At 43.5% G+C, this 15,651-nt stretch overlaps 2 protein-coding genes across 3 annotated transcripts in view; both read left to right on the top strand.

Annotated features, from left to right (window-relative positions):
• Positions 1–3: 3 nt before the first annotated feature.
• myo1eb (myosin IEb) lies at positions 4–13,911 on the top strand. Its single transcript, XM_069720298.1, has 27 exons — positions 4–904; positions 2,787–2,924; positions 3,119–3,208; positions 3,292–3,386; positions 3,463–3,550; positions 4,051–4,140; positions 4,223–4,354; positions 4,469–4,603; positions 4,746–4,878; positions 5,910–6,106; positions 6,200–6,280; positions 6,734–6,820; positions 7,231–7,317; positions 7,679–7,846; positions 7,943–8,028; positions 8,994–9,075; positions 9,169–9,374; positions 9,451–9,595; positions 9,757–9,871; positions 9,953–10,122; positions 10,723–10,868; positions 11,244–11,390; positions 11,496–11,653; positions 11,731–11,805; positions 11,892–12,081; positions 12,324–12,487; positions 12,576–13,911. Exons 1-27 carry the CDS (start codon positions 902–904, stop codon positions 12,650–12,652), a joined length of 3,285 nt encoding a protein of 1,094 aa, XP_069576399.1. The 5' UTR covers positions 4–901; the 3' UTR covers positions 12,653–13,911.
• Positions 13,912–15,510: 1,599 nt separating this feature from the next.
• prune (prune exopolyphosphatase) overlaps positions 15,511–15,651 on the top strand; it is a 5,373-nt gene continuing 5,232 nt past the window's right edge. For both annotated transcript variants that reach the window (XM_069720286.1, XM_069720288.1), the window contains exon 1: positions 15,511–15,651. This exon is cut by the window's right edge and continues 80 nt beyond it. The gene's annotated coding sequence lies outside the window, so the exon portion shown is untranslated.

Below are 15,651 nucleotides of genomic sequence, written 5' to 3' on the forward strand. Positions count from 1 at the left end.
AATCAAAAATAGAATTTTATTTTCATGAATCATCAATTCAATCAAACTTGATTTATATTTATAGAGCACTTTTTGCACGTTTTGTATTTCAGAAAAATAAAATACAATGTGAGAAAAGGAAAACGAGATGATAGAGATAAAAGAAATGTAAAAAATGGATTAAAAGCTAAAATGACTAAGAGTATTAAAATATGAGATAAGAACTAGAAACTAAAACCGAGTATAAAAATGAGGACAATGCATTAAAAAGATTAAAGTTTCTTCCCAACGGAGAGGACGAGGAATCTGCAGGGAACTCAATAAAAATACAAATAAAAAGCAGCAGAAATAATTAAAAGCTCTTGCAGGAGACAAAAGATCATTAAAGGTCCTGAAAAGTCTTGAAAACACGCCTGAAAAGTTTTTGAATGTTTTTACTGCATCAGATGGAAACTTTAGTTTTCACTAAATACAAAAATACTAAATAATAAAAATATGATGAAAACATAAATATGAATTAAATCAATAAAAAGCGTGTTTGTGTCTCAGATGTGTAAAAAGAAATAAACCCCAGTTCGTGTGTGATTCCGGTTTTGGACACTGGAAGGCAGCAGAGCGCTAAAGGAGACGTGGTTCAAGACTCCAGTACCCAGAATTCCACGCGGCTCAGGAGGAGGCGGGGCCTTACCTGCCCACACCTGCAAGGAGTTGAGACACTGAAGACTGAAGGAAGGAAAATACACGGAGAGAAAAATGTTGTTCGAACCAGCAGAATCAGTCTGAACTGATCCGGATCGAAGTGATCTGAACCGGGCTGATCTGGTTCCGGTCCAGTCTGGGTTCACCTGGATCAACTTGAGACCAACTGAAGGTTTCTTAAATTTTTATCTGAAGCAGGAAGTGAAGTTGAGGAGCAGCAGATATGGTGAGTTCACTGACTTCTTTACCTCTAGTTAATGAGCAAACAGCTTTTTAAACTGGTTCTGGTTCTGGTTCCGGTGCCGGTTCTGGTTCCGGTGCAGGATCAGGTGTCTGGTCAGAGCTCTGCTGCTGTGAACTAAAAAAACTTCCTGATCACAAAGTTTAGGAAAAGTTTAAATATAATTTTTAACATTAAACACAAAGAACTAAAAACAAATAAAGTAAATAAATATACATTTACATATTATTATTATTAATGTCAATGACAAAAAAAAAAAATCTAAATTATAAATATGTCATGAAAAAATACAAATAAAACTAAAAATATAATTTTAATTAAATATAACAAATGAAAATATAAATAACAAATACAAAAATTCAACCTGGTTAGAGTCATAAATATTAAAATATAAACTATAAAAATTAGTTAATATGTAAAAGAAATAACAAATTAAATGTTGAGTCAGTTTGACTTCCTTGCTGTTACTATGGAAACTGCATCCTCTCCTCTGAATGTGGTTGAACAGGTTAAAGGTCAATATTTACTTCCATTATTTATTCATGTTTACAGAAACAGTTTCAAACAACAGATTTTTGTTTTGTTTGTTTGTTTGTCGGTTAAACTGAGTTAACGGGAACGATGACGTACAATTGTTCTGATTCTCTTCACAAAACGCTGAAACGACCGACTACGAACCAGCCAATCAGAGTGCAGATAAAAAATCAGAGCAGCAGCTGTTTTAACGGTGGTGATGGTTCAGATTGAAAAACTTCAGTTGTTTTGAACTGTGTTGCCTGAACCTCAGACAGAGTGAGGCGTTCAGGGACCTTCAGGGGCGTTCAGGGACCTTCAGGGTCTTCAGGCTGACGGGAGGTCACGAGGTCAAATTCTTCCAGCTGACTTATTTAACACAGAAAGATTCAGAAGTTCAGTTCATTTATTTCAGTTGTTTTTTTTATTCCTTCGGTGAATTGATTTAATTTTTTTAGAGTTTACAGACTGAAACTTTAATCTGAACACACACACACACACACACACACACACACACACACACACACACACACACGCCCTGTAACGTGTCGAGGCGTCGCCTCCTCGCTGCTCCTCAACATGACAAGACCCCGCAGGACAGAAGGAATGTTGGGAATTCAGGAGGAGACGGAGACGTTCGATTGGTTCAAACAAAAACTCAGTTTAAATCTGCAAATCTTCAATTTTAAAAAGTTTATTTTTAACTGAAGCAAAGAAGAGATTTTTTTGTATCTCCTAATTTATTTTAATAATATCAGACTTTGACAACATCAATCAGTGATTTTTTTTTTTTTAATATTCAGCTTCATTCATAGTGATGGTTTAATGAGTGTCAATAAACTATGGAACAAAATCAGCTGTAAAAATGATCAATAACCGTCAGACAGCTGATTGGATCAGAACCTGAAAACATCCGATAAATAGATCAATAATTCCTGCAGGAAGTCATCTGTGTTTTCAGTCTGCTGTTTGAATAAAGGAAACAATATTTTTTTGTAAAAAATGCAAAACAGGAAGTAAAAAAAATTAATCAGATTAAAGAAAAAATGTTAGAAAATTAATAAATTAAAAAAAATCCTTGTTGGTAAAATAAAATATGAATAAATAAATAAGCTAAATAACAATCAGACATTTAAAGAAATACAAAGAAAATATCATAAAAACTTACAAATAATGTAAAAAGTAAAATTAATTTAAAAAATGTGAAGGAAAAGCAAATTTCAAAATAAAACAAAAAAATGTATCGGCAGCTGTCAGAGTAGGAGGAGCTTATATCCTTCCCACAGGTACACACCTGTCTTTGACCTGCAGACCTGACTCTGCCCCCCCCTTCCCCCCCTCCTCCCCCTTTCAGGGCAGTAAGGAGCGCTACCATTGGCAGGCCCAGAACGTGAAGGTGAGCGGCGTGGACGACATGGTTCTGCTGTCCAAGATCAGCGAGGACGCCATCACAGACAACCTGAAGAAGAGATACATGGACGACTACATCTTCGTATCCTCCACTGGATCCGGTCCGGGAGGCCCGGTTCTGGTATCGGTCCTAGTACTGATGATTGTTTTAGTTTCAGTCCTGGTTCTGGTTCTACTTTCAGTTCTGGTTCAGGTCTGAATTTCAGGCCTGGATCTTGGTTTTAGTTTCAGTCCTGGTTCTGGTTCTAGTTGCCTTCCTTGACCCGGTTCTGTCAGACCTACATCGGTGCAGTTCTGATCTCTGTGAATCCGTTCAAACAGCTGCCGTACTTCACGGACAGGGAGGTGGAGCTGTACCAGGGAGCGGTGAGACAAACAAACAAACAAATAAACAAATGTAAACAAACTTCTACTCTGACGTCACTGTGACTGTAACTCCGCCCCCTCAGGCTCAGTACGAGAACCCCCCCCACATCTACGCGCTGGCTGACAACATGTACAGAAACATGATGATTGACAGCGAGAACCAGTGTGTCATCATCAGGTAGGCGGGGCTTCACAGAGTTCGCACACAAAATGTTCGTATTCAACGTGCTCTGAGTGTGTTTGTCGTCCGTCAGCGGGGAGAGCGGAGCGGGGAAAACCGTCGCCGCCAAATACATCATGAGCTACGTGTCCAAAGTGTCCGGAGGGGGAGACAAAGTCCAGGTCAGTACACAGAATACTGCTCAAAGTACCGCTCAAAGTACCGCTCAAAGTACTGCTCAGAGTACCGATCAGCTGTCACCTCTGTTTCCATGGTTATTGCCGTTATTACTTTTGTAACTATGGTTATTGCTAATGTTAACTATTACTGTTTTCATGATTAGTGCTGTTACTACGGTTACCGTTGTTACTGCCGTCATCATCATTACTGCCATTATTACTTTTGTCACCGTGGTTGTTGATGTTGTTACTGTTACCATGGTAACAACTGTTCTCGCTGTTTCAACCATGGTTGCTGCTGTAACTATGGTTAGAGTTACCAGGGTTACTGCAGTTGTTACTTCTGTCACCATGGTTACTGCTGTTTTCCCCTCTCTGTTACCATGGTTACTGCTGTCGTCCCCCTCTCTGTCACCATGGTTACTGCTGTTGTCCCCTCTCTGTCACCATGGTTACTGCTGTTGTCCCGTCTCTGTTACCATGGTTACTGCCGCTGTGTGCAGCATGTTAAAGACATCATCCTTCAGTCCAACCCTCTGCTGGAAGCCTTCGGAAACGCAAAAACCGTCCGCAACAACAACTCCAGCAGATTTGTGAGTATAAATACACATTAAGTACTACGTGTTACACAGTTGTACATGGACAGTCAAGATATTCTCCTGTTGTCCTGTTCAGGGGAAATACTTCGAGATCCAGTTCAGTCGAGGAGGAGCTCCTGATGGAGGCAAAATCTCCAACTTCCTCCTGGAGAAAAGTCGAGTCGTTTCCCAGAATCAGGGAGAGAGAAACTTCCACATCTACTACCAGGTACTGCAACAAGTACTGCAACAAGTACTGCAACATATACTTTGTGCTTGTTTCTGACCTGTATAAACACAACACCTTTGTGACCTCTGACCTCTGTGTGACCTCTGTCCTCAGCTGTTGGAGGGGGCCAGTGGAGAGCAGAGGGAGAACCTCGGGGTCACGACCCCCGACTACTACTACTACCTGAACCAATCAGGAACCTTCACGGTGGAGGACGTCAACGACAAGAAGGAGTTCTCTGATACCATGGTCTCTACCTGTCTTCTGTCTCTGCCTGTCTCTACCTGTCCGTCTGTATTTACCTGTCTGTATTTACCTGTCTGTCTCTACCTGTATTTACCTGTCTGTCTGTCTGTACCTGTCTGTGTGTCTGTACCTGTCTGTGTGTCAGGCGGCGATGTCGGTGGTCGGTCTGTCTGTGGAGGATCAGGATTCAGTTCTTCAGATCGTTGCAGGAATTCTTCATCTGGGAAACATCAGCTTCAGAGAGGAGAACAACTACGCGGTGGTGGAGAGTCAGGACTGTAAGACGCACATAAATACATGAATATAATGTAACAGAATATAAATACATGAATATAATGTAATAGAATATAAATACATGAATATAATGTAATAGAATATAAATACATGAATATAATGTAATAGAATATAAATACATGAATATAATGTAACAGAATATAAATACATGAATATAATGTAACAGAATATAAATACATGAATATAATGTAATAGAATATAAATACATGAATATAATGTAACAGAATATAAATACATGAATATAATGTAATAGAATATAAATACATGAATATAATGTAACAGAATATAAATACATGAATATAATGTAATAGAATATAAATACATGAATATAATGTAACAGAATATAAATACATGAATATAATGTAATAGAATATAAATACATGAATATAATGTAACAGAATATAAATACATGAATATAATGTAAATACATGAATATAATGTAACAGAATACACCGAGCACACAGAGGTGATAAGAACAAAAGGTTAATGAAATGAAGTGACTCAGCTCAGTGAGGAGATTAAGATCCTTAAAAACAGCCAGAAACAGACTGACGCTGTGTGAGTGAAAACTCGTCCTTCTTCTGAGACTCATAACTCCATCAGATCTGAATTATCACATATGAAACACATATGTTTATATTCAGTTTGAGTTCCAGTTCCTCAGCATATTAGTATTTCTTATGTTCATCCAGTACAGACCTCAATAGACCCACTTAGAAAACAGCAAAAAAGGCGCTGCAGAAGCTGCTTGAGAATCTGCCTGTTTTAACGTTTTCTTCACCATCACAGTGATCCGGTGAATTTCTTTCTGAACATCTGTGAAACTTTTCATACAGAAGCTTCTGAAAGAGAATTCTGCTGCTTTAATTGGGCAGTTTGACTGAGTGCGAAAAAAATACAGGCTAAAAAAAACAGGAAATGAACTTGTAGCTAACAGCTGACTCATTGTAAATGTACTGTTTTTATATTACGAGTGAAGTCTGTCTCTGAGAAAGTGTGTCTGTCCTCCTGTCAGTCCTGGCCTTCCCGTCCTACCTGCTAGGGATCCTTCAGGATGGTCTCTGCAGTAAACTGACCAGCCGGGTGATGGACAGTAAGTGGGGCGGGAAGACCGAGTCCATCTCCGTCACCCTGAACACCGAGCAGGCCTGTTTCTCCAGAGACGCCCTGACCAAAGCTCTGTACGCCCGGCTCTTCGACTTCCTGGTCGACGTCAGTCCGCTGCAGCCATCTGCACCTTCTGCTTAATTCTATCTGTGTTTGGTTTTGTGTTTATTCGGTTTCCTCTTCTTCTGTCTGTGTCAGTGCATCAATAAAGCCATTCAGAAGGACCAGGAGGAGTTCAACATCGGGGTCCTCGACATCTACGGCTTCGAGATCTTCCAGGTAGAAAAACACACTTTAATCCATCAAAGTGTCTCCGAACCAATAAATATAAATCTACCTGAAACCTCCGAGTCCTGCGAACAAGTGAGGACTCACTAAAGTGTCCCCATAAAACTGTCCTGGTCCAGAAGACCAAACACAGGAACATAGAACCCGTGTCTCTCTCTAGGGGCTGTTGAACAGCATTCTGGGAAATGTAGGACATCACACAATCATAAAAATGTTTTTTCTTCTTCGTACTCACTGAATTTAAATCAGTGTGTACTCAACTCTGCCCCCGTTGGTGACTGCAGGTACTGACCGTCAGCTGGTTCATGACATCATTTGTTTGTTTTTGCTGATTTCAATGAGATTACAGCGTTTGCATAATGACGACAAAGATATGTATTAATTAACTGGTTAATTAACTGCTGTATCAGATAATTCATTCTTCTTTTTTTTCTTTTTTTCCAGAAAAACGGCTTCGAGCAGTTCTGCATCAACTTTGTCAACGAGAAGCTGCAGCAGATTTTTATTGAACTCACTCTGAAGGCCGAACAGGTAAAGTTTTTTTTTTAAAATAAACTTTATTGAGAACGTACGAGTTGTAACATATGACGGATCAGACGACCGTTAAATCCACACTGCGATAAATACAAATGAAACTTCTGCTCCAAAAACATCTGTTTAAAGCTCAAAGGTGAAAGAATAACTGAATTAGAATGAATTAATACTTCTGGAGTAAAACAGCATTGTGTTTTATTTTATGTTTTTATAATTTAATATAATGTTTGTGTAGCTACTTTTCTTAAGGTTTTTGTGAGATGTTTCTTGATAAAGTTTTCACTGTAACACTCCTGAATGATGTCGCACACAAACATTCATGAAAAGTAAATAAAGAAATGTGAAAGCAGGCGTCAGATGTTGACAGATTCACCGTCTCTGCTGGTTCTGTTGTCGTGTCTCTGCAGGAGGAATACGTTCAGGAGGGAATCCGATGGACCCCCATCGAGTACTTCAACAACAAAGTGGTCTGTGACCTCATCGAGTCCAAACTGGTGAGTCGACCAATCGCTGAACACGACACATCGTCCAAATATGGTCACTTCCTGCTCCAAACCGAAGATGGTGACGAACAGAATCTGAACTGGAGGCTTCATAACGTTCACAAACCAACGATGACGCTGAGTTCTTGTTCGGTTTCTTCTGCTCGCAGCTGAAACATCAGGAAGGTTTGAAGGGAATAAAACTTAACATTTAAGAGTAATTAAATGGACCGAACGGTATCGAAGGCAGCGCAGGACGTCAACGGCCCGAACCAACCGACAAGGACATGAACACAAGAAAAACAAATAGCATTTAAACCAGGTTTTACTTTCAGAAAACGTCCCCTCATCCGGCTGTCTGATTGTTTCCCAGAATCCTCTTGGGATCATGAGCGTCCTGGACGACGTGTGCGCCACCATGCACGCTAAAGGCGAAGGGGCGGATCAGACGCTGCTGCAGAAGCTGCAGGGACAGATCGGGACCCACGAGCACTTCAGCAGCTGGAACAGAGGCTTCGTCGTCCACCACTACGCCGGCAAGGTCCTCACAACACCTGTACACCTGTCCGTGTGTTTTCACCACACACACCTGTCCCACGTGTGTTTTGCCGACCTCACCTGTCCTGTCTGTGTCCAGGTGTCGTATGACGTCGGCGGGTTCTGCGAGAGGAACAGAGACGTGTTGTTCAACGACATCATCGAGCTGATGCAGAGCAGCGAGTTGTAAGTTCTCAGCGACATCTTTGTATTTTTACTACAAGGGTCGATCAATAAGTCCAGAGTGTCCCTGAACGCAGCGCAGTGCTGCACCCGGAGCAGCAGGAAGCAACAACCTTCAGGAGGAAGTATTCAGAGTCGTCTCTTCATCATCATCACTGAGTTCCTCACGTTAACGTGACCGCTAGTAATGTGAACATTAGTGATGTCACCATGGAAACCTGAAACTGGAGCAGAGAAACAGCAGATTTTGGGTTCAAATGTTTAAGGAACAAAAAATCTGCAGCAGCCAAGTGTTCCTGAGCCCATGCAGTGATTTCCACCGAGTCAAACTCTGTAAACGGTCAACAGAGACTCTTGAAATGCTTCAGAAAGTCTACGGCGATGAAGCGATGAGCCGGGCGAGGTGTTCTGATGACATTCAACGTTTCAAGAGGGGGCGGAGCTTCATCGTCCAAGACCGAAGAAGAAGGATCATCAGATCAGGAGACACCAGCTGGGTTTTCTTTGTGTCACCGTGAATTTGTCCCCCAGAGTCACTAACATGAGTTCCACTGGGACCTTCTGAGGTTCTGTTCTGGTTTGGACTTCTTTTCTGTTTGTAGTCTTCAGGGCAGTCTGGGTTTGGTGCTTCCTGTTCGAATTTGAAATGACTTGAAATTGTCTTTGTTTCACTTCCTGTCCTTTGTATGATTGTTGGCCCCGCCCCCTGATTAGTTTCACCTGTCCCTCATTGTCCTTAAGTTGAGTTTCCTGAACTCAGTCATGATGTTGATGAAGCGACGACACTCTGAATACTTCCTCATGGAGGTCGTTGCTTCCTGCTGCTCCGGGTGCAGCACCGTGCTGCGTTCAGGAACAGAACCTGAACTTTCTGATTGACCATCGGGTCCTCGCAAGTACACAAGACAGGCGTGTGTGTGTGTGTGTGTGACCTCGTGATGACACCTGTCCGATGTGTTTGTGGTCAGTGCGTTCATCAGAGCTCTATTCCCTGAGAACCTGGAGGCGGAGAAAAGAGGGCGGCCGAGTACGGCCAGCAGTAAGATCAAGGTGAGAGAAACATCAGGCCAGATGTGCTCCACAGCTGTCGGACACGACAGGTAAGACTTTTAGCAGGTGACCCCGTCCCTCCGTCCTCTGTAGAAACAAGCCAACAGCCTGGTCCAGACCCTGATGAAGTGCACCCCCCACTACATCCGCTGCATCAAACCCAATGAGACCAAGCGCCCCCGGGACTGGGAGGACAACCGGGTCCGACACCAGGTGGAGTACCTGGGCCTCCGGGAGAACATCCGAGTCCGCCGGGCCGGATACGCCTACCGACGGGTCTTCAACAAGTTCCTGCAGAGGTCAGAGCTCAAACCCAGAACCAGGTACCACCGGCCCGCCGCTTCAAATGTCCTAACGGAGACTCGTGTGCCGCAGGTACGCCATCCTGACCAAGGAGAGCTGGCCTCGCTGGAGGGGCGAGCAGCGCCAGGGGGTTCTGCACCTGCTCAACTCGGTCCACATGGACCAGGACCAGTTCCAGCTGGGAAAAGCCAAAGTCTTCATCAAAGCTCCGGAGTCGGTACGAAAGTGTTTTAACCAAAAACTTTGTGATTCAGAGTTCCTGAAGCCGACTCAGCGCCAGGAGAACCTCAGGAGAACCTCAGGAGAACCTACTGATAGCTGAACCAGATCGAAGGATTCTGTTCTGGTTCCGGGTCTGACTTTGTTTTCTCGCTGCAGCTCTTCCTGTTGGAAGAAATGCGTGAGCGGAAGTACAACGGTTACGCGCGGGTCATCCAGAAGGCGTGGCGCAAACACATCGCCGTCCGAAAGTACGTGAAGATGAGGGAGGAAGGTGAGGCGATCGTCCGCAAGCGAATCGGAGGAAGTTTTTGAGTTTTGCGTCCTCGAGTGACTTCCTGTTTTTTAATTCCAGCCTCCGACGTCCTGCTCAACAAGAAGGAGCGCCGCCGGAACAGCATCAACAGGAACTTTGTGGGCGACTACATCGGAACCGACAACCACCCGGAGATCCGACAGTTCGTCGGCCGCAGAGAGAGAATCGACTTCGCTGATGTCGTGGTGAAATATGACCGAAGGTTCAGGGTAACGAAAAACGAAGACCTGCAGCAGATCTGCTTGTTTTTTATAACTTTACCATCAACACAAACACTTTGACCTCATCCTGACCCCGAAGGTCTGGAACCTGATTGGTTGAGACACGATGAGTCCAGATTAAGGTTTAGATCCAGGAAGTTCCTGAGAGGCAGCTCAACAAGATTGAGCCCGTTTCCCTGACATACACCAACCAGAACCAGAACCAGCACCAGAGCTAAAATTGAAACCAAACCCACAATAAGAACCGTGATGAAGCCCAAGACCAGAACTAGAACTAGAAAGGGTTTGAACTAAAGCAAGAGTTACTATGACTAGAACCAAAGAAAACTTGGAACTAAAACTAGGACTGGTATCAGGATCTGAACTTTCTCAGTGCCGAGATAAAGGCCAGGACCAGAACTAGTACCAGACCAAATCCACGATTAGAACTAGTGTCAGAACTTAGAGCACGGATCATAACTAGAACTAGAACCAATGCCCGATCAGTCCCATGTAGAGCTGTGAGCTGTGATTGGAGGAACTCCTCAAACTATGAGACCCTGAAACCCACCGTCTCTGAACTGACCTTGTTTCTGTTGTTCAACACAGACGGTGAAGAGTGACCTCATCCTGACGCCGAAGTTCCTCTACCTGATTGGTCGAGAGAAGGTGAAACAGGGTCCAGATAAAGGTCAGATCCGGGAGGTTCTCAAGAGGAAGATCGAAGTCAACAAAATCCAGTCTGTTTCCCTGAGGTACGCCATTAGAACTAGAACCGGAACTGGAACCACGACCAGGGTCAGAACCAGACAAGTCAACAACTAGAACCAGAGTAAAACTAGAACCAAGGTTAGAACTGGAACTAGAACCAGAACCAAGGTCAGGACTAGAACTGTCATCAGACAAGTTAACAACTAGAATCAGCAGATGAGTAAAACCAGAACCAGTTTCAATTGGACCTAGAACTACAACCAAAATGTTGGAAGCAGCGACTTATGACCAGAACCAACGGGTGAGAGCTGAAATTCACTCCAGAACTAAAATTAAGTCCAAAACATTCATTGAACGCACCGAATGTTTTCTTGTATGAGGACATGATTTTTGTTTCCCACCTGTTTGTCTTCTGTCAGCACTCTGCAGGACGACTTCTTCGTCGTCCACGAGGACGAGTACGACAGCGTCCTTCAGAGCGTCTTTAAAACCGAGTTCCTCAGTCTGCTGGTGAAACGTTATCAGGAGAAAACGCAGAAGAAGCTGCCGTTGAAGTTCAACAACCTGTCAGTACCGACCGCAGTCGACAAACTCCGTCAATCTGTCTTCATCGCATCTCCTCGGTACCGTTAAATATGTCCTTCAGCCTCCCGCCTTCTTTTTCCCTCTAGCCTGGAGTTTAAGGTGAAGAAGGGCGGTTGGGGTCCGTTCAGCTCTTCGGGGTCCAGACAGATCCAGTTCCAGGCGGGTCAGGGCGATGAGGCGGTCCTGAAGCCCAGCGGGAAGGTCCTGCAGGTCTCCGTCGGACTGGGTCTGCCCAAGAACTCCAGTAGGTTTACGAATAGCTCGGTCACCGTCGCAACTTCCTGTCTGCTGCGTCTCACTTCCTGTCTGTTTGATCTTTAGGACCGACGCGAAGGGACAAGCGCAAGAGCCGGTACATGGGCAACCAGGCTCCGCCCACCAGCCAGTACAACTCAGGTATCAGTTTACGAACCCTTCATGTGTCGGGACGACGTCGTCTCAGTTGAGTGTCGTGATGCTGATGTCTTTTTTTTCCCCTTCAGCTCCTCGCTCCAGAGGGGGCGGGGCACCGAGGGGAGGCTCCACCTCCTCCAGAGGCTCCCTGCTGAGGCAGCAGTCCAGCATGGAGCAGCCCACCCTGCCCCGCCTCCAGAGCCAGCATCGCCATGACAACCGGACCCCGCAACACCACGACATGGGCTTCATGGCTGTCCCCGAACAGGGCGCTGCGGGGTGAGACTGCTAGAAGCAACCCAGTAGAACCAGGGGAACCAGTGGAACCAGTAGAACCAGGGGAACCAGTAGAACCAGTGGAACTAGGGGAACCAGTGGAACCAGTAGAACCAGGGGAACCAGTAGAACCGGGGAAACCAGTGTCACCAATTTAATCTATATACCGGTGTAACGAGCACCTACCTGTTTCAACTCCTGGTTACGCTGCGTGAGTGACACTAATCCCCGTTCCTCGCCTGCAGGCTGCAGCGGCGGCGGTCGAAGGAGGTGAAGCCGCTTCCCGGAGCGGGTCGACCCAAACCGAAGGCCCGGTCTCCTCAGTGCAGAGCTCTGTATGCCTACGACGCCCAGGACACTGATGAGCTTAGCTTCAACGCCGATGATGTCATCGAATTACTCACGGAAGGTACCTTCTACGTACAACAGGGTTGTAGTCCTCATAAGTACCTGCAGGGTTGTAGTCCTCATAAGTGTCCTCTGTTCTCTTTTTGCAGATCCATCTGGTTGGTGGTTCGGCCGGTTGCGGGGCAGAGAGGGGATGTTCCCCGGCAACTATGTGGAGAAGATCTAGAACTCTTCTCCGGGTGGGGGTCAGAGGTCACCGAACTGCCACCGCGGCCGGGGGTCAGAGGTCACCAGAGCTTTTAACGCATCAACCGAGACTAAACAGGAAGCAGATTTCCTGAACTTGACAAGTTAAGTCATGAACAAACGCATGCAAGTTTCAGTCTGAGTGGCAGCTGTCAATCAACCAGAGCTGTGTCGTTCCCGGAGGTCAAAGGTCAGGGTTCTGCCTGCTGACTGAAAATGTCCCCGTAACGCTGCGTGCAGTCGGGTTAAATGTCCCCACGTGACTTCAGTCTCTGATCATCTCAGGTGGGGTTTTTTTAAAGAAGAAGATTGATTAAAGTTTCACATCAGTGTTACCATGGAAACCTGATAGGGATATAGTGTGAAGTAGTGCCAGCGCCCCCTGCAGGCTCCAGTGTTCATTACAGCCACAAAATAAATAAAAACAAAACACGGTGAACAGAAACAAAACGTCCCACTTTAAAAGGTTTAACATTCAAAACAAAGTTCTAAACGTGTAAAACATGACTGAACGTCACATGAAAGATTTTTAATCTCTGATCAAAAGACTAAATAAAATGTAAAAAAAAAAGAAATGATATAAATGATTAAATCGTTTTTACAGTGAGATCGTGTCCGGCTTGTTTTCTGCATGTTGGAACGTTTTTATCGGTGAGATATGGTTTGTGTTTTATTATAAACGTCTGTATGAACTGAGCATGAATGTTGTTTTTACCTCCAGCTGACCGGATCAATCAATAAACCAGCATTTCAGTACGTACCTGTCCAACTACCTGAGTGACACGAAGAGGTTTTATTCAGCTGATCAACACACCTGGAAACAAAAAGTCAAATCAGAAAATGAACTTATCATGAGGGCCCGAGCACCGATGGTGCGAAAGCACAATACAAAGTCAGTCAAAAACTCCTGCTTTTTTTTAAGTCATGACAAAGGGGGGGTTGAACCTCAACCTTGTATCTGAGAGGTAGCAGTGCTAACCACTGCACCACCAACCTTCCCGGGAGTTAGACAGCATTGTGATAAATCTTTGGCTCACTACAACCTATAACTCCGTCCACAAATATTCATTCAAATGGACCAAACTTGCCGCAGACATTCTTTGGATAGTAGATATACGTGTTTTTAAGGAGGTCTGCAGTGATATTAAATATCTTCCTGTAATGTGTTGTGAATGCAAAACTTTTTCAATTTCTCCAAACGTTTCAACTTCACTAAAAGTTGAATCAGCATCAACAGGTGGAATCTGAACCTTTAATATTAACCTTGGTGAAGTAGAATCTTTTATCTGTTGAGTAACAGCCACGACATGTTCCTCGCTGCTGAAGATAGTCCAGCGGTCTACAACTCCAACACCAAGCTGGAAATGACCTCATGAAGACATGGGTTCGAGCCCCGCTCAGATATCATTCAACGTTCATGGTTTACCCGCCGAGGTAACACAGGGTTCATGGTTGACTGAAGGCGAGGCCCTCTGAGGGTAAACCACACAAGTCTGGGTATGTACATCCAGTCATACTAATACCAAATCAAAGGTCAACACCAATTACAAAACTAAAATAAAAGTCCAAAAGGTAATTCTTTCATCACTGGTTAGAGCAGTTGCCTCACAGTGAGAAGTAACTTGAGAACTTCTTCAGAAAAAGGTCATACTCTAAAAAGTCATCCAAAATATCCAAAGAAAAGTCCAAAATATAATACAAAAAGTCATACTACAGCATGTCGTCTGAAAACTGACCCAAAATTCATTTTTGTATATCGTATACAGTGTATAGTATATAGCATATAGTATAAAGTATATAGCATATAGTAAAAAGTATACAGTATATAGTATACAGTATATAATATAGTCAGGGCGATGTGGCTAAGTTTGATGTTTGGCTGTGACACAGGAAGTTGATGTTTAAGGTCAAACGATGCTTCAAACCTCACGAAACTTTGCGCATCGTCAGGCACCAACTTTCAGGAGTTTTTGAAGATTTTTTTTTTTTTTAAAGAAGAATAAGGAACGAGATCGAGAAAAAAATGTAAACTGCAAGTGGGAATATGCCGACCTTCACGTGCTGCACGTCGGGGAGCCGGCGGCTTCGACCCGCTGGACCCCCGACGTGCAGTTTGCGAGGGCCGCAGATCGCTGCTGGCAGTTTTTATTTTTAAATATTTTTGACATGTTTTACTTTTTTGTTTTTTAAATGCAGCAGGAGTTAATCTGATATTTTATTTTATTGGAAACCTCCAGGACACTACATTACCCAGAGTTCTGTTCTCTTTGGAGGGCCGTGATGCCTTCGAATGCTACAAAATGGGGCTTGTCGTCCTACTGATTTTTGTTTCTTTAAAATAAAAGACTGAATATTTCTTTGAAAATCTGATAATGTGGTTTAATAAACATTTAAAACTTTGATCACAGAATAGTTTTAAATCCAACATTTTGAATTCTTTAAATTACAACTCTAAATAAAGAATATTATCCCATAACATTACAAATTTATTCTTTAAATATTACAATTTAAATTGTATAATCCAAACAAGTTAAAATACAATACATTCTAAATATAAAATTTTCTGGGTAAAAAGATCTAAAATTACAAAATATATAATTATATAGTTGCTATATTCTTTAATATCACAACTTTATTGTTGTTATTAAGAGTTGAACTTTAATCTCTGACTTTGTAGTTCCTGCTTGATTCTGCTGTGAATGTGTTGCTGTTGTTTAAATTAATTAATTAATTTTTCTTTTATTTTTACTGTTTCTGTTTTTTTTTTCAACCAGAACAGCTGGCAGCGTCACGATTTACGACGTTTTAAACATGTACTTGAATGCGTCCTGACCTTTCACCGAAAGCCCGTCAAGCGTTCAGTTTAACGGTCAACGTGCGTGTGAGACTTGACAGCGCGAGCCGACTGTCATCGTTTACCGGAGCCGTTTACCGGAGCCGTTAACCGGTTGGAGCAGCCAGCTGGCTGGTCGTGCTGTC

Source organism: Brachyistius frenatus, unplaced genomic scaffold, assembly GCF_029030835.1.
Source record: "Brachyistius frenatus isolate BFR_SWC_R1_liver_20210118 unplaced genomic scaffold, ASM2903083v1 Contig_237, whole genome shotgun sequence".
NCBI lineage: Eukaryota > Metazoa > Chordata > Actinopteri > Embiotocidae > Brachyistius > Brachyistius frenatus.